This window comes from Culex quinquefasciatus, chromosome 2 (genome assembly GCF_015732765.1).
Source record: "Culex quinquefasciatus strain JHB chromosome 2, VPISU_Cqui_1.0_pri_paternal, whole genome shotgun sequence".
Classification (NCBI taxonomy): Eukaryota; Metazoa; Arthropoda; class Insecta; order Diptera; family Culicidae; genus Culex; species Culex quinquefasciatus.
Window position 1 is genome coordinate 185,931,242 of NC_051862.1, and position 16,570 is coordinate 185,947,811.

The following is a 16,570-nucleotide window of genomic DNA, read 5'->3' on the forward strand; positions in this document are numbered from 1 at the left end:
TCGGACCTAGTTTGTTTTACCTCAGTTTAGGCAATAATAAAATAACGGGTTATAGTAAAGTAAAGAATCTATTTATCAGACCTATCAACATAAATAATAAATCTTACTATGCTTACAAATTAAATACCATTAAACTTTTTTTTAAACAGGCTGCGCTCTATTTCAAACTTCTTTACTCATATCTGTAGCTTAGAGCACCAGCACCATCTGAAGCTATCAGTCTGCGAAACTTAAGCAGCGCTGCTTAAAAGCTGATTTAGAGGGCTCTCTAGCTGTGTAGCAAAAAGACTGTCCCCGACTCGACACCATATCGCCTCCCGTTACTTCCACGGAGCCCGAGAGATGACTTGCGGAAAACTAACTCCCGGGAAAATCCTTTCAAAATTAAACCATAAGCTTTCCCTGATTGAATCATGTGCTTTGTATTTATACAGTTGGATTTCGAATCCCACCGACAGCAAGCGCACCCCTGGCACTGACTGAGATAGTCAGGAAAGGTGCGGGTTCGTTTTGTGACAGAACGATTTAGAACTGGTGTTGGAATTAATTTGGATTGCGAACGTTTCGATTGCAGAGAGTTCGAAGAGACTTGCTGTACGGATAGCTTGGAACAGATATGTTACTATCTAACTTGTTTTTCTTTTTGAACCTGTTTGATCTGTTAATCTTTACAACCCAACAACTATCGGTTTGACCACCAACCTCGATACCATAACATAATTGAAATCGTTTACATTGAATTGATTAAACAAAAATAATAATGATAACAAAAAATATTACTAACCCATGATGAATCTTCTGTCTGCCACTCATTTCTACAAATATTATCAAAAAGTACGTGAAACCAAAACATAGTTCATCTTAACTGGTGAGTGCCACGTGCGCAAGCATCTACAAACCTGCACCAGAGCCACCTGTAGCTCCATCTTCAGTGTAAACAACATCCCGACCGAGCACGTGTTGCCTCGAGTGGGCTTGCCGAACTCTACCCGAATAGCTGCCACGTGACACGAACCATCTCGAACGCTAAAGTGTGTTCATCTAACCGGAGCTCCAGAGTTGGTCCAACTAGTTGGTATCAGTCGATGGTGGAGTCTCACTTCGACAGCATCCTTTCGAGAAGGCAGTCGCAAACCAAGGATACTCCGGTGTGGAATTTGTGGTATTCTAGTTGCTTCTTTTTTGTGTCAGTGATACTCTATTGAACTTCTGCCTTGGGAATGGAACTGTTGCTCTGAATTCCTCTGGAGAGTCAAATACCAACTAACGTGACAACTATGTGACATCAAAGCCATTTCAATGGACTGGAAGAGAAGGATGTAGCCTAGAAGTTAGAATCGTAAAGTGCAGTGCATGTGACCTGGTTGCTATTTTCGACGATGAATTCCGTGTGACAATGCAGTATGAACGTCTCTATGTACGGAGAGCACAGTGAGGAAGGACCCACAAAAGAACCACTCAGATACCTAATGATGAATGATACAAAGTGCTTATCTATTTCCCGGAGGAAAACCGCAACGTCCGAGGCGAAAGTTGTGTGAGAAAAGTTTCCCAACTGGAATATCCTGCTCGAACGGACCAAAGAAGAAGAACTCCTCCGAATGTGTGTATCTGTGAAATGGGGTAATATTTCCCAATAAGTTCCGGGCACGATTTGTGAGTCCCCGTAGCACCTTTCGGAGTAATCTATCGGAGGAAAAATCGACCATCGAAGCAATAAATTCCGCCCCCAGAAATGGAAATCGACACATTCCAAAATTGATTTGAGCCGGAAGAGACGACCAAAGTCATAAAGCCAGCCGGCTTGCAACAAAACTTGGCGATAAATAAACATCACACCGGAAGGAACGAGGGAACGGTGGTGGCCATCATTCGGGAAAAAGACGTTTCTGGTCAAATCGAAAAGAATTCAACGAGGGAGTGGTGATGTGACGGGGACGGGTGTGAGGGCCATAAAAATCTACTAACGATGATGCCGCCTAGGTTCCGTGGACAGCATCCGTCTGGTGTTAGGTTCAGTTGTTCAGTGGTTCTTAATCGGAGGCTTAGTGAGAATTGTGGATTTTTTGCTAAAAAACACATTGAATGAATAAGTGGCATCAAATGTTATAACATTCAAACATAAAAGTGCAAAAGCATGCTAAAAATACCGTAAACCGGGGTGACAGTGCAAGGCTGATTTTTTGCAACATGAAAAATCTAGAGCAACATGAGACAAGGGCGCATTAGCATTTTGTCAGCCAGAACTATTTGGCAAATTCCGAGCCAACATGGATGGCTCAGAATTTGCAAAATAGTTCTGGCTGTCAAAATGCTTCCCGAGCAGGGGTAAATAACACGGGAATACCAAATTTTGGTATTACTTGGGCAGATAACAGGGACCAAAATGTTCCCTTGGTTGCCCAGTAAAAGATGGTAAAATACCATGAAATCATACCAAAGTCTTGTATGTGGAAGGGCACAACAATACCATACCATGTTATTCCAAGGTTAAAATAATACTTCAAAATAAAACCATTTCAATACCTAGTTGAGATCTTCTGGATTTTTGAACATTGCTTGAATACCAAAACTTGGTATTGCCATGGTTTTATTTTTAGGTATTCCCGCGCCCTTGGAAAATCATATTTTGGGATTCCTGTGGTCTTCCACAAACATGATTTTGGTATGATTTCATGGTATTTTACCATCTATTACTGGGCAACCAAGAGCACATTCGCTTTGAGACATCATTTTAGCGCAAAATTAATTATTTTGTCAATATCAAAATAATACCTTAAATTGGTATGATACCACATTTTGCTCTTGCATAATCCTTAAGGCAAATTTAAAAGGGTCCAGGAATAACAAAATTTGGTATTGTTACCAGAGAAAGGTAGTATTACGCATTTCCCTTGTTATTTACCCATGCTCGGGTTATGCGCCCTTTTAATTGTTGCTCCAGAAATACACATAAAATAAAAACGAAAATCGCTATTTTTTTATTCGTCCCTTAATTAACTGTTTAAAATATAATATACCTCAAAATATGACTATTTTTACAATCACATTGTTGTAGGATTGGATCTGTTAGTTTGACAATTTTTTTAATTAGAAGATAACAACTTCCTTGGTTGCTGTGCATCCTTAACTAAAATCATGAAAACGTTGATAATTATAAATATTTAAATAATCTCTGAGTGTTATGTTTTCCTTAATTAAAATAAGTTTGAATCAGAAAACGGAGTGCACGATCTGTTTCTAAGAGACAAGTTTTATGTTTTATAGAAAAATAATGCAAAAATATCTTTAGACTGAATAGACTGCTTATTTACAAACCAACTCGCCTTGGACCTTTTAAAAAAAAACTTCAGAAATGTGCTTATAGAATAATTAGGGACAGGAAAGCTGCTGAGTTGAAGTTGTAAGTAGGTTGTGGAGGTTATTCATTTGATATAACCCATAAGTTTAAAAAAATATGTTAGTTTTTTATAGTTTTTTATCAAAAATAAAATTTAAGTATTTAAAAAAAGGCAAAATTATATTTTGAGCAGTTTCTCAAATTTTTTTGTTTGATAATTCCAGAAAATTATTTAAAAAAAAATGTTAGAATCCAATCAAGGATATATTAGATATTTTCAATCATTTATCTGCATTGCGTAAAACGATGTAATGAACAAAAACTTCAAAAATGACAACATTTTTTATTCAATTGCTTCTAAAAGCGAGTTAAAAACCTTGCCTAATTAATAAATAATTAAGCTAAGATTTTATTTTTGAAATTTGTAATTTTTAAACAAATTTTGTAATGGAGTCCACATAACTATCGTTCTCGCCCGTGTGGATCAATCGGACCGCGAACTGGATTCACAATCCAGAGGTTGCTGGTTTGAAACCCGCGGCGGGCGCCCTTTAATTCTAAGTGTAAATATGAAAAAAAAGTGTAAATATAAATAAAAAAAAAGAAAACCAAAACCCAACTTGGTTAATTTCAACTTGGTTTGTTTTCAATATTTTCTAAAAAAAAAAATCTGCTTAAAACTCAAGGCAATTATTTTTTTCTGGCTTGAACGATGGCAAGAACTTGAAACGATATTAAAAATGCCATGAAATAGAAGAATAACTTAAATAATAAAACGAAGTTGACTTTATAGCTGTCGACCACCATTGCTAGTACTAACCACTTGTGCCTTCCTTTTTAACTACAAGGACTTCGCCGCCCTGGGCTCCTAAGTGTTTGAGTACGGCACGGAGCGACGGAGCCGGATACCCATATTTACACTTAGAATTTTAGAGCGCCCGCCGCGGGATTCGAAACAGCAACCTCTGGATTGTAAATCCAGCTTAAATAATAACATAACTCAAAACAATAGAAAAATGTTATTTATTTAAATTATATGATAAACATATTGCATTTTTTTTTTTTTTCAAATTTGCCTATATTGTATACAAAATCTAACACTATTGAACACAAAATTAGAGATAAAAAATCTTCGATTGAGAACCACTGTCACCGAACCTAAGTCACCACCGTATCAACTATTACCGATAACCTGTGCCCAAAGTCATAAAAGTGAGTCGTTCTAACCCCCAGCCAGCGCTGCGATAGATGTGAACGGGTGTACGAACATCCTGACTTGCTCTGACTTGTCCTGACTCGTTTCTCCACAGCAGCCGCCACGATAAGAATGAAGAAGAACGGCTGTGGCTGAAGCAACAAAAAAACTGAAAATAAAGTGAATTGATGTGTTTGGCGTAGCGAAAGTTCGAGGGGATCCCCAAAGGCGATTGTTTTCGATATGGAAAGAAATGGAAATAAATAAACCTTCTGTTTGAGCACGACGATGAAGTTTTGTAGCGACCTGCAAGCCATCGCCCACCACCCCCAACAACAACAACAGGGGTAAAATTGTGCCAAAGTGAGTGAAAAGCGAAAGGGTCCGGGTGTGTGAGTGTTTGCGAGTCCAGGAAAATTCAAAGAAGTTTACGTGAATTGTGCCTCGGGTAATCTTTCATTTACATTCGCGGTAGTACTCAGAGTGGTGGAGGGAGAAGAAAAGTGCGGGAAAAAGCGCGCCAGGAAAAATCTGCCCCGTTGTTGTTATTGTTGTTGTGTTGTGTGCGAAAAGAAAAGGAAATTCGACTGAGGCTGCAAGGTTGTGTTGAGCGGAGGGTGAAAGAAAAAGCACAGAATAGAATGATGCTGTCAAACATGTTGGATTTACGACCCGCTCTGGTGTTGACGCTTTTCACTGTGATAGGTAAGCAGCAAAGTACTTTTCCAAAGGGGAATGAGACAGGGGAGGGTACAAAACATGATTAAAAAGGGAAACAACACCCAACCACCCAACCCAACAGTCACCCACATTCTCTTCTAACTCGTAAATTGTAAAACGGATAACGGAAGAGGGTCGAACAAACTGTGATGGAGCGCACATTATTACTGTGGAGCAAGAGGTTCGAAAGGTTAATAAATATTGGTATCCTCCGGGTTTTTTTGTTGAGCAGACTTTCAAAGAATTTTAATATTATATTCAGAGAGATAAACAGTAATTGATGAAAGCTTGGTAGGGGCGGACATTATTGATACAAACTTGTACTTTGAAACGGAAGCTTTCATTAAATATTGACAAATTGTATCCATGATTCGAAAATCACAAATTTAATGTTTCGCTTAAACCCAATTAAAGTGGGTTTTTATGTAGGGTGCTGAGTTTTCCATCCAAAAATATGTTTGATAATTTTCCAGAAATTTCAGGAAGTTAAGAAAATGCTACAGATTCGTTAGCTTTTTAATAAAATAATTAGACCGTTGCAAATACTTTTGAACTTTATGTAACTAGATCAAAAACTGAAATTACAAGCCATAGTATTAAGCATCTGAATGAAAAAAGTGTAAAGTGCATGAAACACCTGCCCAATTGTTTTGCAATCATTAGTTTTAAAAATATCTCAGTGTCGTAAAAAATGTTTCGCCGAAAAAAAACCGCTTTGCTTTTCTGTAGATTGAAATTTTACAAAAATACAATTTAAAAAAACGATCCAAAACATGCAAAATAGATGTTAAAGGAAAATGCATTTAAAATTTTTCGTTCGATAAGACTTCTATTTTCATTAACATTTTGAAGTTTAAAAAAATGCCCCCTGATTTTTCAGGCCAATTATTAAGGGTGGGGAGCGGCGAAATAAACTAAGAAAAATATTTGCAACGGCCTTATACATATGAGAATTGAAAACACTTTCTTAAAAATAATCAAAACAAAAAAACAGAATCTGGAAAAAAATAAGTTTAGAAATTTAATTAATAATATAATAAGTAAATGTAAAGAATTAAAGTTATTTGAACTATAAATCAAATTATAAATAATGAAAATATTAAAAAGTACACACAAATGGTAACACAATTTAATTCTATCATTTATTCGTATTCGAAAACACGAATTAGTTTAAACATATTTCTTATTTGCATAATATTAAAACAGTTTGATATTTCAACATGTCACAAGGCTAGGTAATTTTTTCTATTAACTTCACGGCTCGGACATAATTCTGAAAGATCAAGAAAAAAAAACGTATAATTTTAAAAATTCAGTTCACATGCGAAAATCTAAATTATGAAATGTGTTGTATGAAGATACATAAATGCAAACAAAAAAAACTAAATAAAACGACTCTTTGCATTGAAAAACAAAAAATAGCTATACAAAAAATATAAATCATTTCCTGTTCCTGAGGGGTACATCCCTGGGCCGGCATTTACAAAGCGGATTCAGTGACAGCTTATTAATCAACTTACCGTAAACTGGGGTCACATCGTGGGCCAGCAGTTTTAACCATGTTACAATATTTTGAGTTAGAACAGACTCAGACCAAAAAAATGTGTACATCCATCCATTATTATGTGCTAAATTCAGATTACGGTAATGTTAACATGTTAAGGTTAACCTTAACATTTCCTAAGGTGTCTTGATAAGGTCCAGTTTGTGATGATACACTACCTTCCCTTTACTAAGCAATCGAATCCAGAAGGGAAACGATCGCCAGTTGTGTTACCACAAGGCTACGTGGCTCCGGCAGCTATACAAAGCAAATTTTTTTTTTGTTTTTATTTCAAATATTTAAACAGCAATAATTCGTTTGAAAGTTATGTTAACATCTCTGATAATTCAGCACAAAATATATTTTAAAATACACAGTAAAAAATAATGTAAATTTGGAAGCTGTAATTTTGGATGGTTGAATATTACCTCTTTTATGATATAATTTTACCTCTTTTTGACTGAAAAAGTGACATTACACCAGAAAAGAGGTAAAATTAGCATTAGCATTAGCATTAGCATTTGGAGGACGCCCCACCACCGGAAGGCTCCACAACGCTTATCCCTCTGTTTGGTCTGGTTGTGTTAGACCCTCATCCGGAACAATAATCCAACACGGGAGATACCATGTCTTCATCTTTTGATGAGTGTGTAATACAGCCCAGGGCATAAGGGTCAGGCCGGGTCAAGCTATCCTCAGGGATATGAAGGATCGTTAGTAAACACCTATCTAAAGTGCGCAAGGACCCCTACGTCACCTTAGTGGTATAGATGTTTGTAGGGAGGTTTTGGACTCAATGTTAGTTGGAGAGGTAGAACCCTAGGATAGACCTCGAAAGGCGTTGCGGGTTGGTTGTAACAGTATTCCTAATTCCAGTCTAGGCTCACCAAGTCGCCATGGCCTAGTGGTTAGCATTTTTGCTTACCAATCCAAAGGACGGGGGTTCGAACCCCGCCTTGAGCGACTTTGATTTTTCGTTCATATTTAGCATTTCAAGTATTTCTATGTCCTTAACTTTCTCGATGGGAGCAGATGGGAATCGAACCCAGAACCATTCGCTTACAAAGCAAACACTGTAACCATTCAGCCACAGCTGCTCCTACACCAGAAAAGAGGTAAAATTTTTAAAAAAATCCTTTGTGAATGTCATCGAAGCACATTTTTTAAATAATATAATGCTATAATTTGCAAATAACATAAATGTAGCCAAAAATCTTATGTATAGAATATGTAAGCAAAATTAATCCGTCTGCATTTTTCATATTTCATATTTTTTCTCTTTTCTAATAAAAAAAAGTAAAAAAAGGCAGCTTCAAAAAATTTAAATTCTTCAATATTCTCGACCACATCATACTTCATACCCAATCGATAACCGAGTGTTCCTTAAATTGCTTGACAATAACGCAATTAATCGTTCCTCGTTGCAAATCGAATCACACTTCGAAAGCGCACAAATCGCCTTTCGTTTGCTGAATTTCCCCTCTCTCTTTCTTTCCCCCACTTCCCACCCCAAATGTCGATGAAATCTGTCAAAACCACACGCAAAAGAAAGTGATGAAATTTTCCAGCGACGACGACGTCGACGTCCCGCGGGCTGCTGGCCCAGTTCGTGGTGGATTTCCCGCAGCAGCAGAAGCTGCTTTTTCCGCACACACCCCCAGGAGGAGGACTCGCAGGAAGTGCGGCGTTTTGAGTTGACCCAAAATAAGTGCCTTCTATTCAATTTTGAATGGATGCGGGTATGGATTTTATTTTTTCGGGACGGGCTTTTTGACGGAACGCTGAGTTCTAAACGGATACGGGTTTTTTTATTCGAATAGAGAGAATCGCGAGAAAATATCGTTGGAGTGTTCAATTTAAATTTTTTTTTCTCAGTAAGTGTTTGTATTCAGTATTAAATATAAACAAAAACGCATTTATGACGAGTAATTTCAGGAATAACTCTTGCCATCATCAGGGGTTACATTGGGTCTGGGGTGAGCTCATACAAACATACTGAAATTTATATGAACCAATCTCACCCCAAGACCCAATGTCACTCCTGATGACGGTACACAAAAAGGTGCACCTACAATCCGAGCATGGGTAAATAACAAGAAAAATGCGTAATAATGCCTTTCTCTGGTATCAAAAACAAATTTTGGTATTATTTGATATTTTAAAATTTGTCTTCAGGATTATGCAAGTGAAAAATGTGGTATCATACCAATTTGAGGTATTATTTTGATACTGCAAAATTGCAAAATTTGTTAATGGTCGAATACCACATTTTGTTATGTTTTTTTTTTTGTATTACAGCGTTTTATCAAATTCTTCTGAAACTATGTGCAAAATTTCACCAATTATGAAAAGGTAATTAATTTTGTGCTAAATTGAAGTCTCAAAGTGAAAGCTTACATTGAAAACCGAAAATTTAAAAACTTGATTTTTTAAATTATTGATATATTCCCTAAGGCAGCCATTCTCAACCTTCTTCTACGCTGGTACCCCCTGCCATGTAAATCAAGTAGGCCCGGTACCCCCGTTGAGAATCGCTGCTCTAAGGGAATTGACTTGCAATTGTGAAAATTACCTAAGTCAGGATACCACATTTTAGTATTATTCTGGTATTACAATGTTTTATCAAATTCCTCTGAAACTATGGGCAAATGTTAACCAATTCAAGGTTAAGGTAAATGACTTGAAACCAAAAAAAATATTGTTGATTTTTTTAATCATGTTTGTAAAACCATTGAAATTTATTTAAGTCGGGATAGGGGAAGGTGGGGCAAGACGACCATATGGGGCAAGAGGAACAATCGCTCGTACGGCCGTAATTTTTACAATTTTGATTATATCCAGTATGAGGAATTGTTGCTAGCAATGCAATTAGCTGGTTCTACTACCACATAACCGCCAAAACGACGTAAACGCCACGGGGCATAAGATTTAATGAAGTTTTTTTCAAAACCTTTGTTTTCTTATAATATTTGGAAAGTACAAAATAAGGCTTAGGGTTCGTTTTAAGGTTCATTTTATCAAAATAATAGTTTTCCTAGATCAGTAGTGTCCCTACCAATGACATGCACTTATTACAAAAATTACCAAAAGTTAAAGGTTATTTTTGTTGAGGGCTTTTAAAAAATCTTTTTCAGGTGGGGCAAGTGTATCATATGGATTTTTAGTACGGAAAAAAATACGAATTGCTGCAACAATATATTTTATTGGGAAATAAATACGTGAAAGTACTTAAAAACTGATAAACAATTGTTAAAAAAAATGTCCATACAAAATATAGTGATATTATGAAAATTTACTTTTTATCATCGAAGTAATATTTTTTTTCGTAAAAACGATAAAATTTAAAGTAAAATATTATTATTTAATCTAAAAATGGAAGAAACCTTTCAAATACATTATAATCTGATGTATCTAAATGATAACAGTTCGATTGTTAGCAAATTAACATGTTTTTTCATGTATTGTTCCTCTTGCCCCAACGGGTTGTTCGTCTTGCCCCACTAGTTGAGTAGAACGTACGGAAAATCAAAAATTTTAAAATCAATTTTTTACATTAAAAAACAGGATTTTTGAAAACCTCTTCTAACAAAGTCTTAGTCAAGACCTAGAATAAGATGATTATAATAAAATCCGACAGATTTTTTAACTTTTTAATGGGTTATAACGAGCATTTCCTTAGCTTGTTACACTTGCCCCACTTTCCCCTAACGAAATACAGTCGACTCTCTGGTTGACGATCTTCTCGATATCAATATTGCCCCATGTACCGATAAATTTCTCAGTCCCTTCAAACTGCATACTTCGGTTGTCTTTATTCATCGATATTTTCTCTTGTTTAAAGAATCTCTTCCTCGGCGGTCCCTTGGATTCTATTTGCTTTAAATATCTATTCCGGTTGTCAATAATTTAACTTTCTCATGGCTTGCATAGACACTTTTCTTTGAGAAACGAAGCTTTGAAGGGTGTTTGACATTTATTTGTTTTTTTTTTTTTTGCTGGGCGTTGCCATGATTCTCTCCCATATCTGGTTAGCAAGAAAAAACGAATTTCAATCGAGTCTTCATTTTGCATCGTTCTGTAAACTGATGCTTCTCTTCTTCAACGGTCCCTTGGATATTGACAACCAGAGAGTCAAGTTTGATTAACAAGTAAATTAACAGTTTTATTTTTATTTTATTTTTTTTATGAGCTTGAATCTAGATTTTTTTTAATAACATTTTATTAAATAGATGCCGGGACCCGTGGTGTAGGGGTAAGCGTGGTTGCCTCTCACCCAGTCGGTCTGGGTTTGATCCCAGAAGGTCCCGGTGGCATTTTTCGAGACGAGATTTGTCTGATCACGCCTTCCGTCGGACGGGAAGTACATGTTGGCCCCGGACTAACCTAAAAAGGTTAGGTCGTTAGCTCAGTCCAGGTGCAGGAGTCGTCACCCTGGGTCCTGTCTCGATGGAGTCGCTGGTAGGCAGTTGGACTAACAATCCAAAGGTCGTCAGTTCGAATCCCGGGGTGGATGGAAGCTAAGGTGTAAAAAGAGGTTTGCAATTGCCTCAACAATCAAGCCTTCGGACACCTAGTTTCGAGTAGGAATCTCGCAATCGAGAACGCCAAGGCAATGCTGTAGAGCGAATAATTTGATTTTGATTTTTGATTTTTTTTAAATTTCAGAATGCGCTGCAATTAATGTATTCAAATGTTTTAATGCTGAAAATTTCAAACAATCAATCAATTTATTTCAACAAACACTATGATTTTGGGTCGCATCATCATCTTCTATGATGAATCCTGACCAAACACCCTATCCTACTAACAAGTTTTCAGGTTCCTGGCGCTCGTGGGGTGTAAGCACAGAGTAAATCAGCTGCCCTAGTAGCAACCTGCGCTAACTAACATTCCCGTCCTTTAAAATCGAGATCTACAAACTGACATGGCGGGCGCCGTTCGTGGCCAATGACTGTTACCTATTCGCAACTGATCTCGTTTTGGAAATTATGGTGTTTTATCTTTTCAGCGCATTCATACATGCGGTTGATAAGGGAAATACCACTTGATAGTCGAAGCCTATGATCAGTAGTGCTGAAAGGATATTACGGTTCTGTTCAGCAACGGAGAAGGACAACCATGGGTGGTCTCTCATGTTCATGCTCATGCTCAAAATTTCAAACAATCAATCAATTTACCTTTTAACAAAGCCAAATTTAAAGAAGTATCACCGAATGCTTTAAACATGATTACATGATCATTTCCAAAATATCTGAAAATTTTGGAAAAATATATGTTGCCTAAAATTTGTAGTCTATGATATGATTTCGAATGGAAAAATAAACGTTATGCTTTTTTCATAATAGTTTGCAATTGAACATGATTTTAAATAAAATGTCTATCTTCAATTTCTTGTGAAAATTTTAAAGGAAGGAAACAAAAACATTGATTACAATTTTTAAATTTGCCTTCCTGTTAGTTTTGGTAGAGAAAAGTAGGCCAATTCGTCGCTCGAGAATAACAGGACCGCCCTCCCCCTCCCCGTCGACACCATTTTAATTTTTTTATACCGCACAGCAAGTTCTGTATACTAAGCCTAGAATTTTAAATTCATATTTATCCTTAGACCTCTAGCTTTTTGTAGCTAGATTTGTAAGGATTAATATTAAGTTACACAAGAAACTCTCATTACAAAATTCATTATCATAATTCAGTAAGGAAATTTCACTAAATTTTACTAAATAGAAATAGCTCAGAATCTAGTGTGTCAATTTTTCGATATTATTTTGCGTTATTTTCACAAAACATTCTCTACCTTTCAACAGCCCCAAACTTCCATTAAAATTACACCAAGTCAAATTTAATTACTCACACTCAGCAAAAACACTCCGTCGTGACCTTTCACACGACATAAAACCACCCGTTCTCCGAAACGGGGCTTATAGCACTTCCCGACGTGACCACGGCGTGCAAACCCCTCTGGCCTCTGACTCTCCACGTGCACAATTTATTGCATTCGCAAATACGGAAAGCAACATTACTTAAGCCCCCGCCAGGAGCACCGTACAAAGTCGCATTGCGCCCATTTTCGGCACAAACCAGGCAATGGGGATGCATCACCTGACGTGCAATTAAAAGGTGTTGCAGACTCCACACAGGTCAACATTATCGCACTAGGTGGTCTTTGGGTCAAGGATTGCTCTCCGGAAGGCATTTTGCAATCAACTGCTTTGAGGATGGCAGTGTCTGATTACGAGTAAACACAATTAGGATCTTTCGGTAGAGATTAATTTATTTTGTTCGATTTATATTGATTTGATGAAGGATTACGTGAAAGGTATAGTTTTTGTACCTAAATAAATATATTGTTGAGTGTTTTTTTCTCAAAAGACAAAAAATTTCCATAGCGGTAACCATCCAAGTCGATAAACACTGTTCAAGCTCATCCCAGGTGGAAAATTGCTTCTCTATGAGCTTGAATCGATATCACCCGTGTGCAATCATACGAATGAATGCGTTTTGAATGTTCGCTTTCTCGACGGTACTTACAGAGCACGTCTTCTTGGCTCCAGCCAGCCACTGTTGCACTGTGGCACTTGCACAAGGCAATATCTGGCCGAGCTTTTCAGAAGAATTTTCATGCAAGTTATGAGATATTTTGATCGATTGTTCATTCAATGCTACACATAGAAAACTGTGAATAATATTTTTGGATACGATTTTTAATATTAGCCATGTTAACTATTCAAATTTATCCTTTTCAACAAATGCAATACAAAAACTTTGTAAATTTGGTTTACCCTCTTTCACTGTGTTCTAACAGATAAAGGCAAATTCCCCCTGCAAATCAACATACCCCCACAAAGCCAAGAGAACAAGTTCATCGAAAGATATTGCTCGCATGGCAGCTCAGACGAAGCTTACTAAAACTGCGAAAAACCTTGCCACATCACCGAGCACAAAAGCATGATGTTTCGACATCAAACGAGCATCGACATCACGACCGATGATCGATGCACGAAACTTTGGCTTCGACTCGTTGCACTTTATGAGTACTGGCTAAACAAGCTCGTTTGGCAGGAAAAATGCAACTTTGATATGAGTCGAATTTGCATAGCCAACTAGTCAGCTGGAATTCTGAAGAGTTTAGTCGATTGAAACAGTTCATCTTAGAATTTTTGTACACATTTTTCATTGTATACTGACTCCTGGTCAGCAAACTTTCAACTTGAAAAAAAAAATTACTGATATTTTTGGATAATTGAAAAAAAATCCCATTAAAAAAATAAAGAGTTGAGATATTTAAGAATACTAATTTAATTTCCGTCCAATTCGGTCAGGGTAAACACTAATTAGTAGGAAGACCAGAGACGCAAACTTGAGGAAGGCAAGGGACCGCTTTCCAAAGATAAATTTACAACCGAAATACCTTATGAGAAACTGGTTATAAAGCATTCCGAAATTGGTTGAAAAACAATCGAATAATATCATCAGATTAAAATTTATTCTGCTTCAATGGCATCTGATTTAAAAAGACTTTAAACACCTATTTGTAATCCAGTGTAATGCATATCGATTTCCAACAACACCGAAACCAATCCTCACTAATTTCTGCAAAATCTATATTGCCACTCAATTTCAAAACCATTCTTCCGGTTCCGTTTCGTTTCTTCTTACTTCGCAGATTTCGTCAGCACCGTGAAGGACGTCCGCGTGAACGTGCCGGCAGCCATCCGACGTGGTGATAGTGCAAATTTGATCTGCCATTACGACATGGAGGGCGCCGTCCTGTACACCGTCAAGTGGTACAAGGGCAAGCGAGAGTTCTTCCGCTACACACCCAAGGAGAACCCCTCGATGAAGGCGTTCCCGGTGCTCGGCATCACCGTCGAGGTAAGAGCGTGAAAAACTTCGGCTTTTTTATTTTCTTGTATGACGAAAGAGCTTCTTCATTTTCAATTTCTCGCTGTAATAAAGATGATATCTCATCGTGCCTCGGTATGCTGGATTTCTTCGGGAATGATAAGGCATTATTTTAATAGATTTGCAATATTCCTGATTCAGTTATCAACTCAAAAGGGCACTTATGCTCAAAAATTTCACTTTGTTTAAAATCAATCTACCCTGGATACGTTGTAAAAAGCCTTATGAAATCCCGAATCCTGCACCATCGTATTCAACCCGTCCAACAGGTACGGTACATTCTACCCGGTTGACCTTCTGTAACATGCAGTTTTAGAATTTCATCACGACAAAATATGCACAACATATGGTCATCCACCGTTGACACCGGGGCCACATCGTCGTTGATGTCCTTACGAGAGAGACAAAAAAAAAGTTCGTATAAATTGCTAGACGAGGTTTCCCAAACGACCGTTTACAGCCTTGAACAGCCGGTCGGAACCATGGTGGTCACTTTTCATACACAAACATGACTGCACTGAAGTTGTGTGTGTGTGCTGTTTGTGTCGGAGCAAAAAAAAAGTTCACAAAACTGACACCCAGCTCTTGACCAGCCTCCACTTGGCAGGCTTTTATAACTATGAAAGCCAACATAAAGCCGATCTCGTTGACCCTCTGTCCCATGCCACACCGTACATGGCGCAAAACTAATTTAAAAAGGACTATGTGCTGTTCAGGACAGAACTTACTCTGTGTAGAGTCTACTCTGTGTAAACACTTTTGTGAGAAAAATGTTTTCATACATCGCTCTTATGAATGATTTTGATGAGGTAAAATTGAAATCTCAAAAATCCTACCCTACTCAACTATCGAAATTACCAAGTTTACTCAAAAATGCCTCACAAAAAGCAATAATAAAACACTCTTGAATATGTATGACACCCCAAAAAAATTAAAAAGAAATCTTCAATAAAAATACCATCCCTACTCCAACGCAGCCTTCAGTCGCAAACTGACTTCTTCCCAATCGTTATCCTTTTCATTCGGTTTTCCCCAAAGAGGACACAGGTTATTTTGCGCACAAACCCATTAATAGTCGCCACTAGAGTGAACTGTAAGTGCGCCATAGATTGGTTGTTTTTCGTGGCTAACTCACTCACGGTAAACATCCAGTTTCATCCTGTGCAATAGCGTACCCACAGTTTAGATTTTCGGCAAAAGCCTTTGATTGGATAACGATTAGGATGTAACAATATGAGCTCGTAAGGTTTTTGAAATATTCAAAAATCGTTAAGGGGCTCGAAACTGGCAAAAACCAAAACACACCAATAAATCCCATTTAAACTTAAAAGTCAAAGCGCCAGGTCCTGTCGCAATCAATCAAGCTCATATTTTCACCCAAAACTGGCAGCGCTAGTTCGAGAGAATGATGGTCTCGAGTCGAGAGAATAGTGGTATCATTCACGGACGCAGAGAACACAGCTCGAGATGGGCGATAGAACTATTCTCTCGAGATTCATTTGCAAAAAAAGTTCATCCGTCAAACAAAAAACCAAAAGTGTCGACAACGGGAATCGAACCAGAGACCTTTGACAAACCAATCCAATGACTTAGCTGCCTCGGCCACCACAGCTTGGTGACCTAGGAGAAGTCAGAAGTCGATGTATGACACTTGTTGGAGATTTATTGATTCAACTAACGAATGAACTCATTTGTTATGATGGTGTGAGTTGGTACCATTATTCTATCGATTTTGGCACTGAGCCCTCAATAAATTTTGAGTGAACGATTATCTCGACTCTGAATTTTGGGTGTTGGATTCGGTTATGTTTACATCGTAATTTAATATGACATGTTTTTCATGCATTCTTGAAAAAGTCATTGTAAAAAG

General features: G+C 37.4%; 1 protein-coding gene across 12 annotated transcripts in view; it reads left to right on the plus strand.

The window, feature by feature from the left end:
* The first annotated feature begins 1,076 nt into the window (after positions 1–1,076).
* LOC6031216 overlaps positions 1,077–16,570 on the plus strand; it is a 34,151-nt gene continuing 18,657 nt past the window's right edge. The window contains exons 1-3 of one of the 12 annotated variants that reach the window (XM_038256852.1): positions 1,077–1,162; positions 4,651–5,240; positions 14,462–14,670. In XM_038256852.1, the coding sequence (XP_038112780.1) occupies positions 5,177–5,240; positions 14,462–14,670 (273 nt within the window). In that variant the 5' untranslated portion in view covers positions 1,077–1,162; positions 4,651–5,176. Of the gene's footprint in view, positions 2,014–4,573; positions 5,241–14,461; positions 14,671–16,570 lie in introns of all 12 variants that reach the window. The other 11 variants (XM_038256849.1, XM_038256851.1, XM_038256843.1 and 8 more) reach the window with 11 other exon arrangements.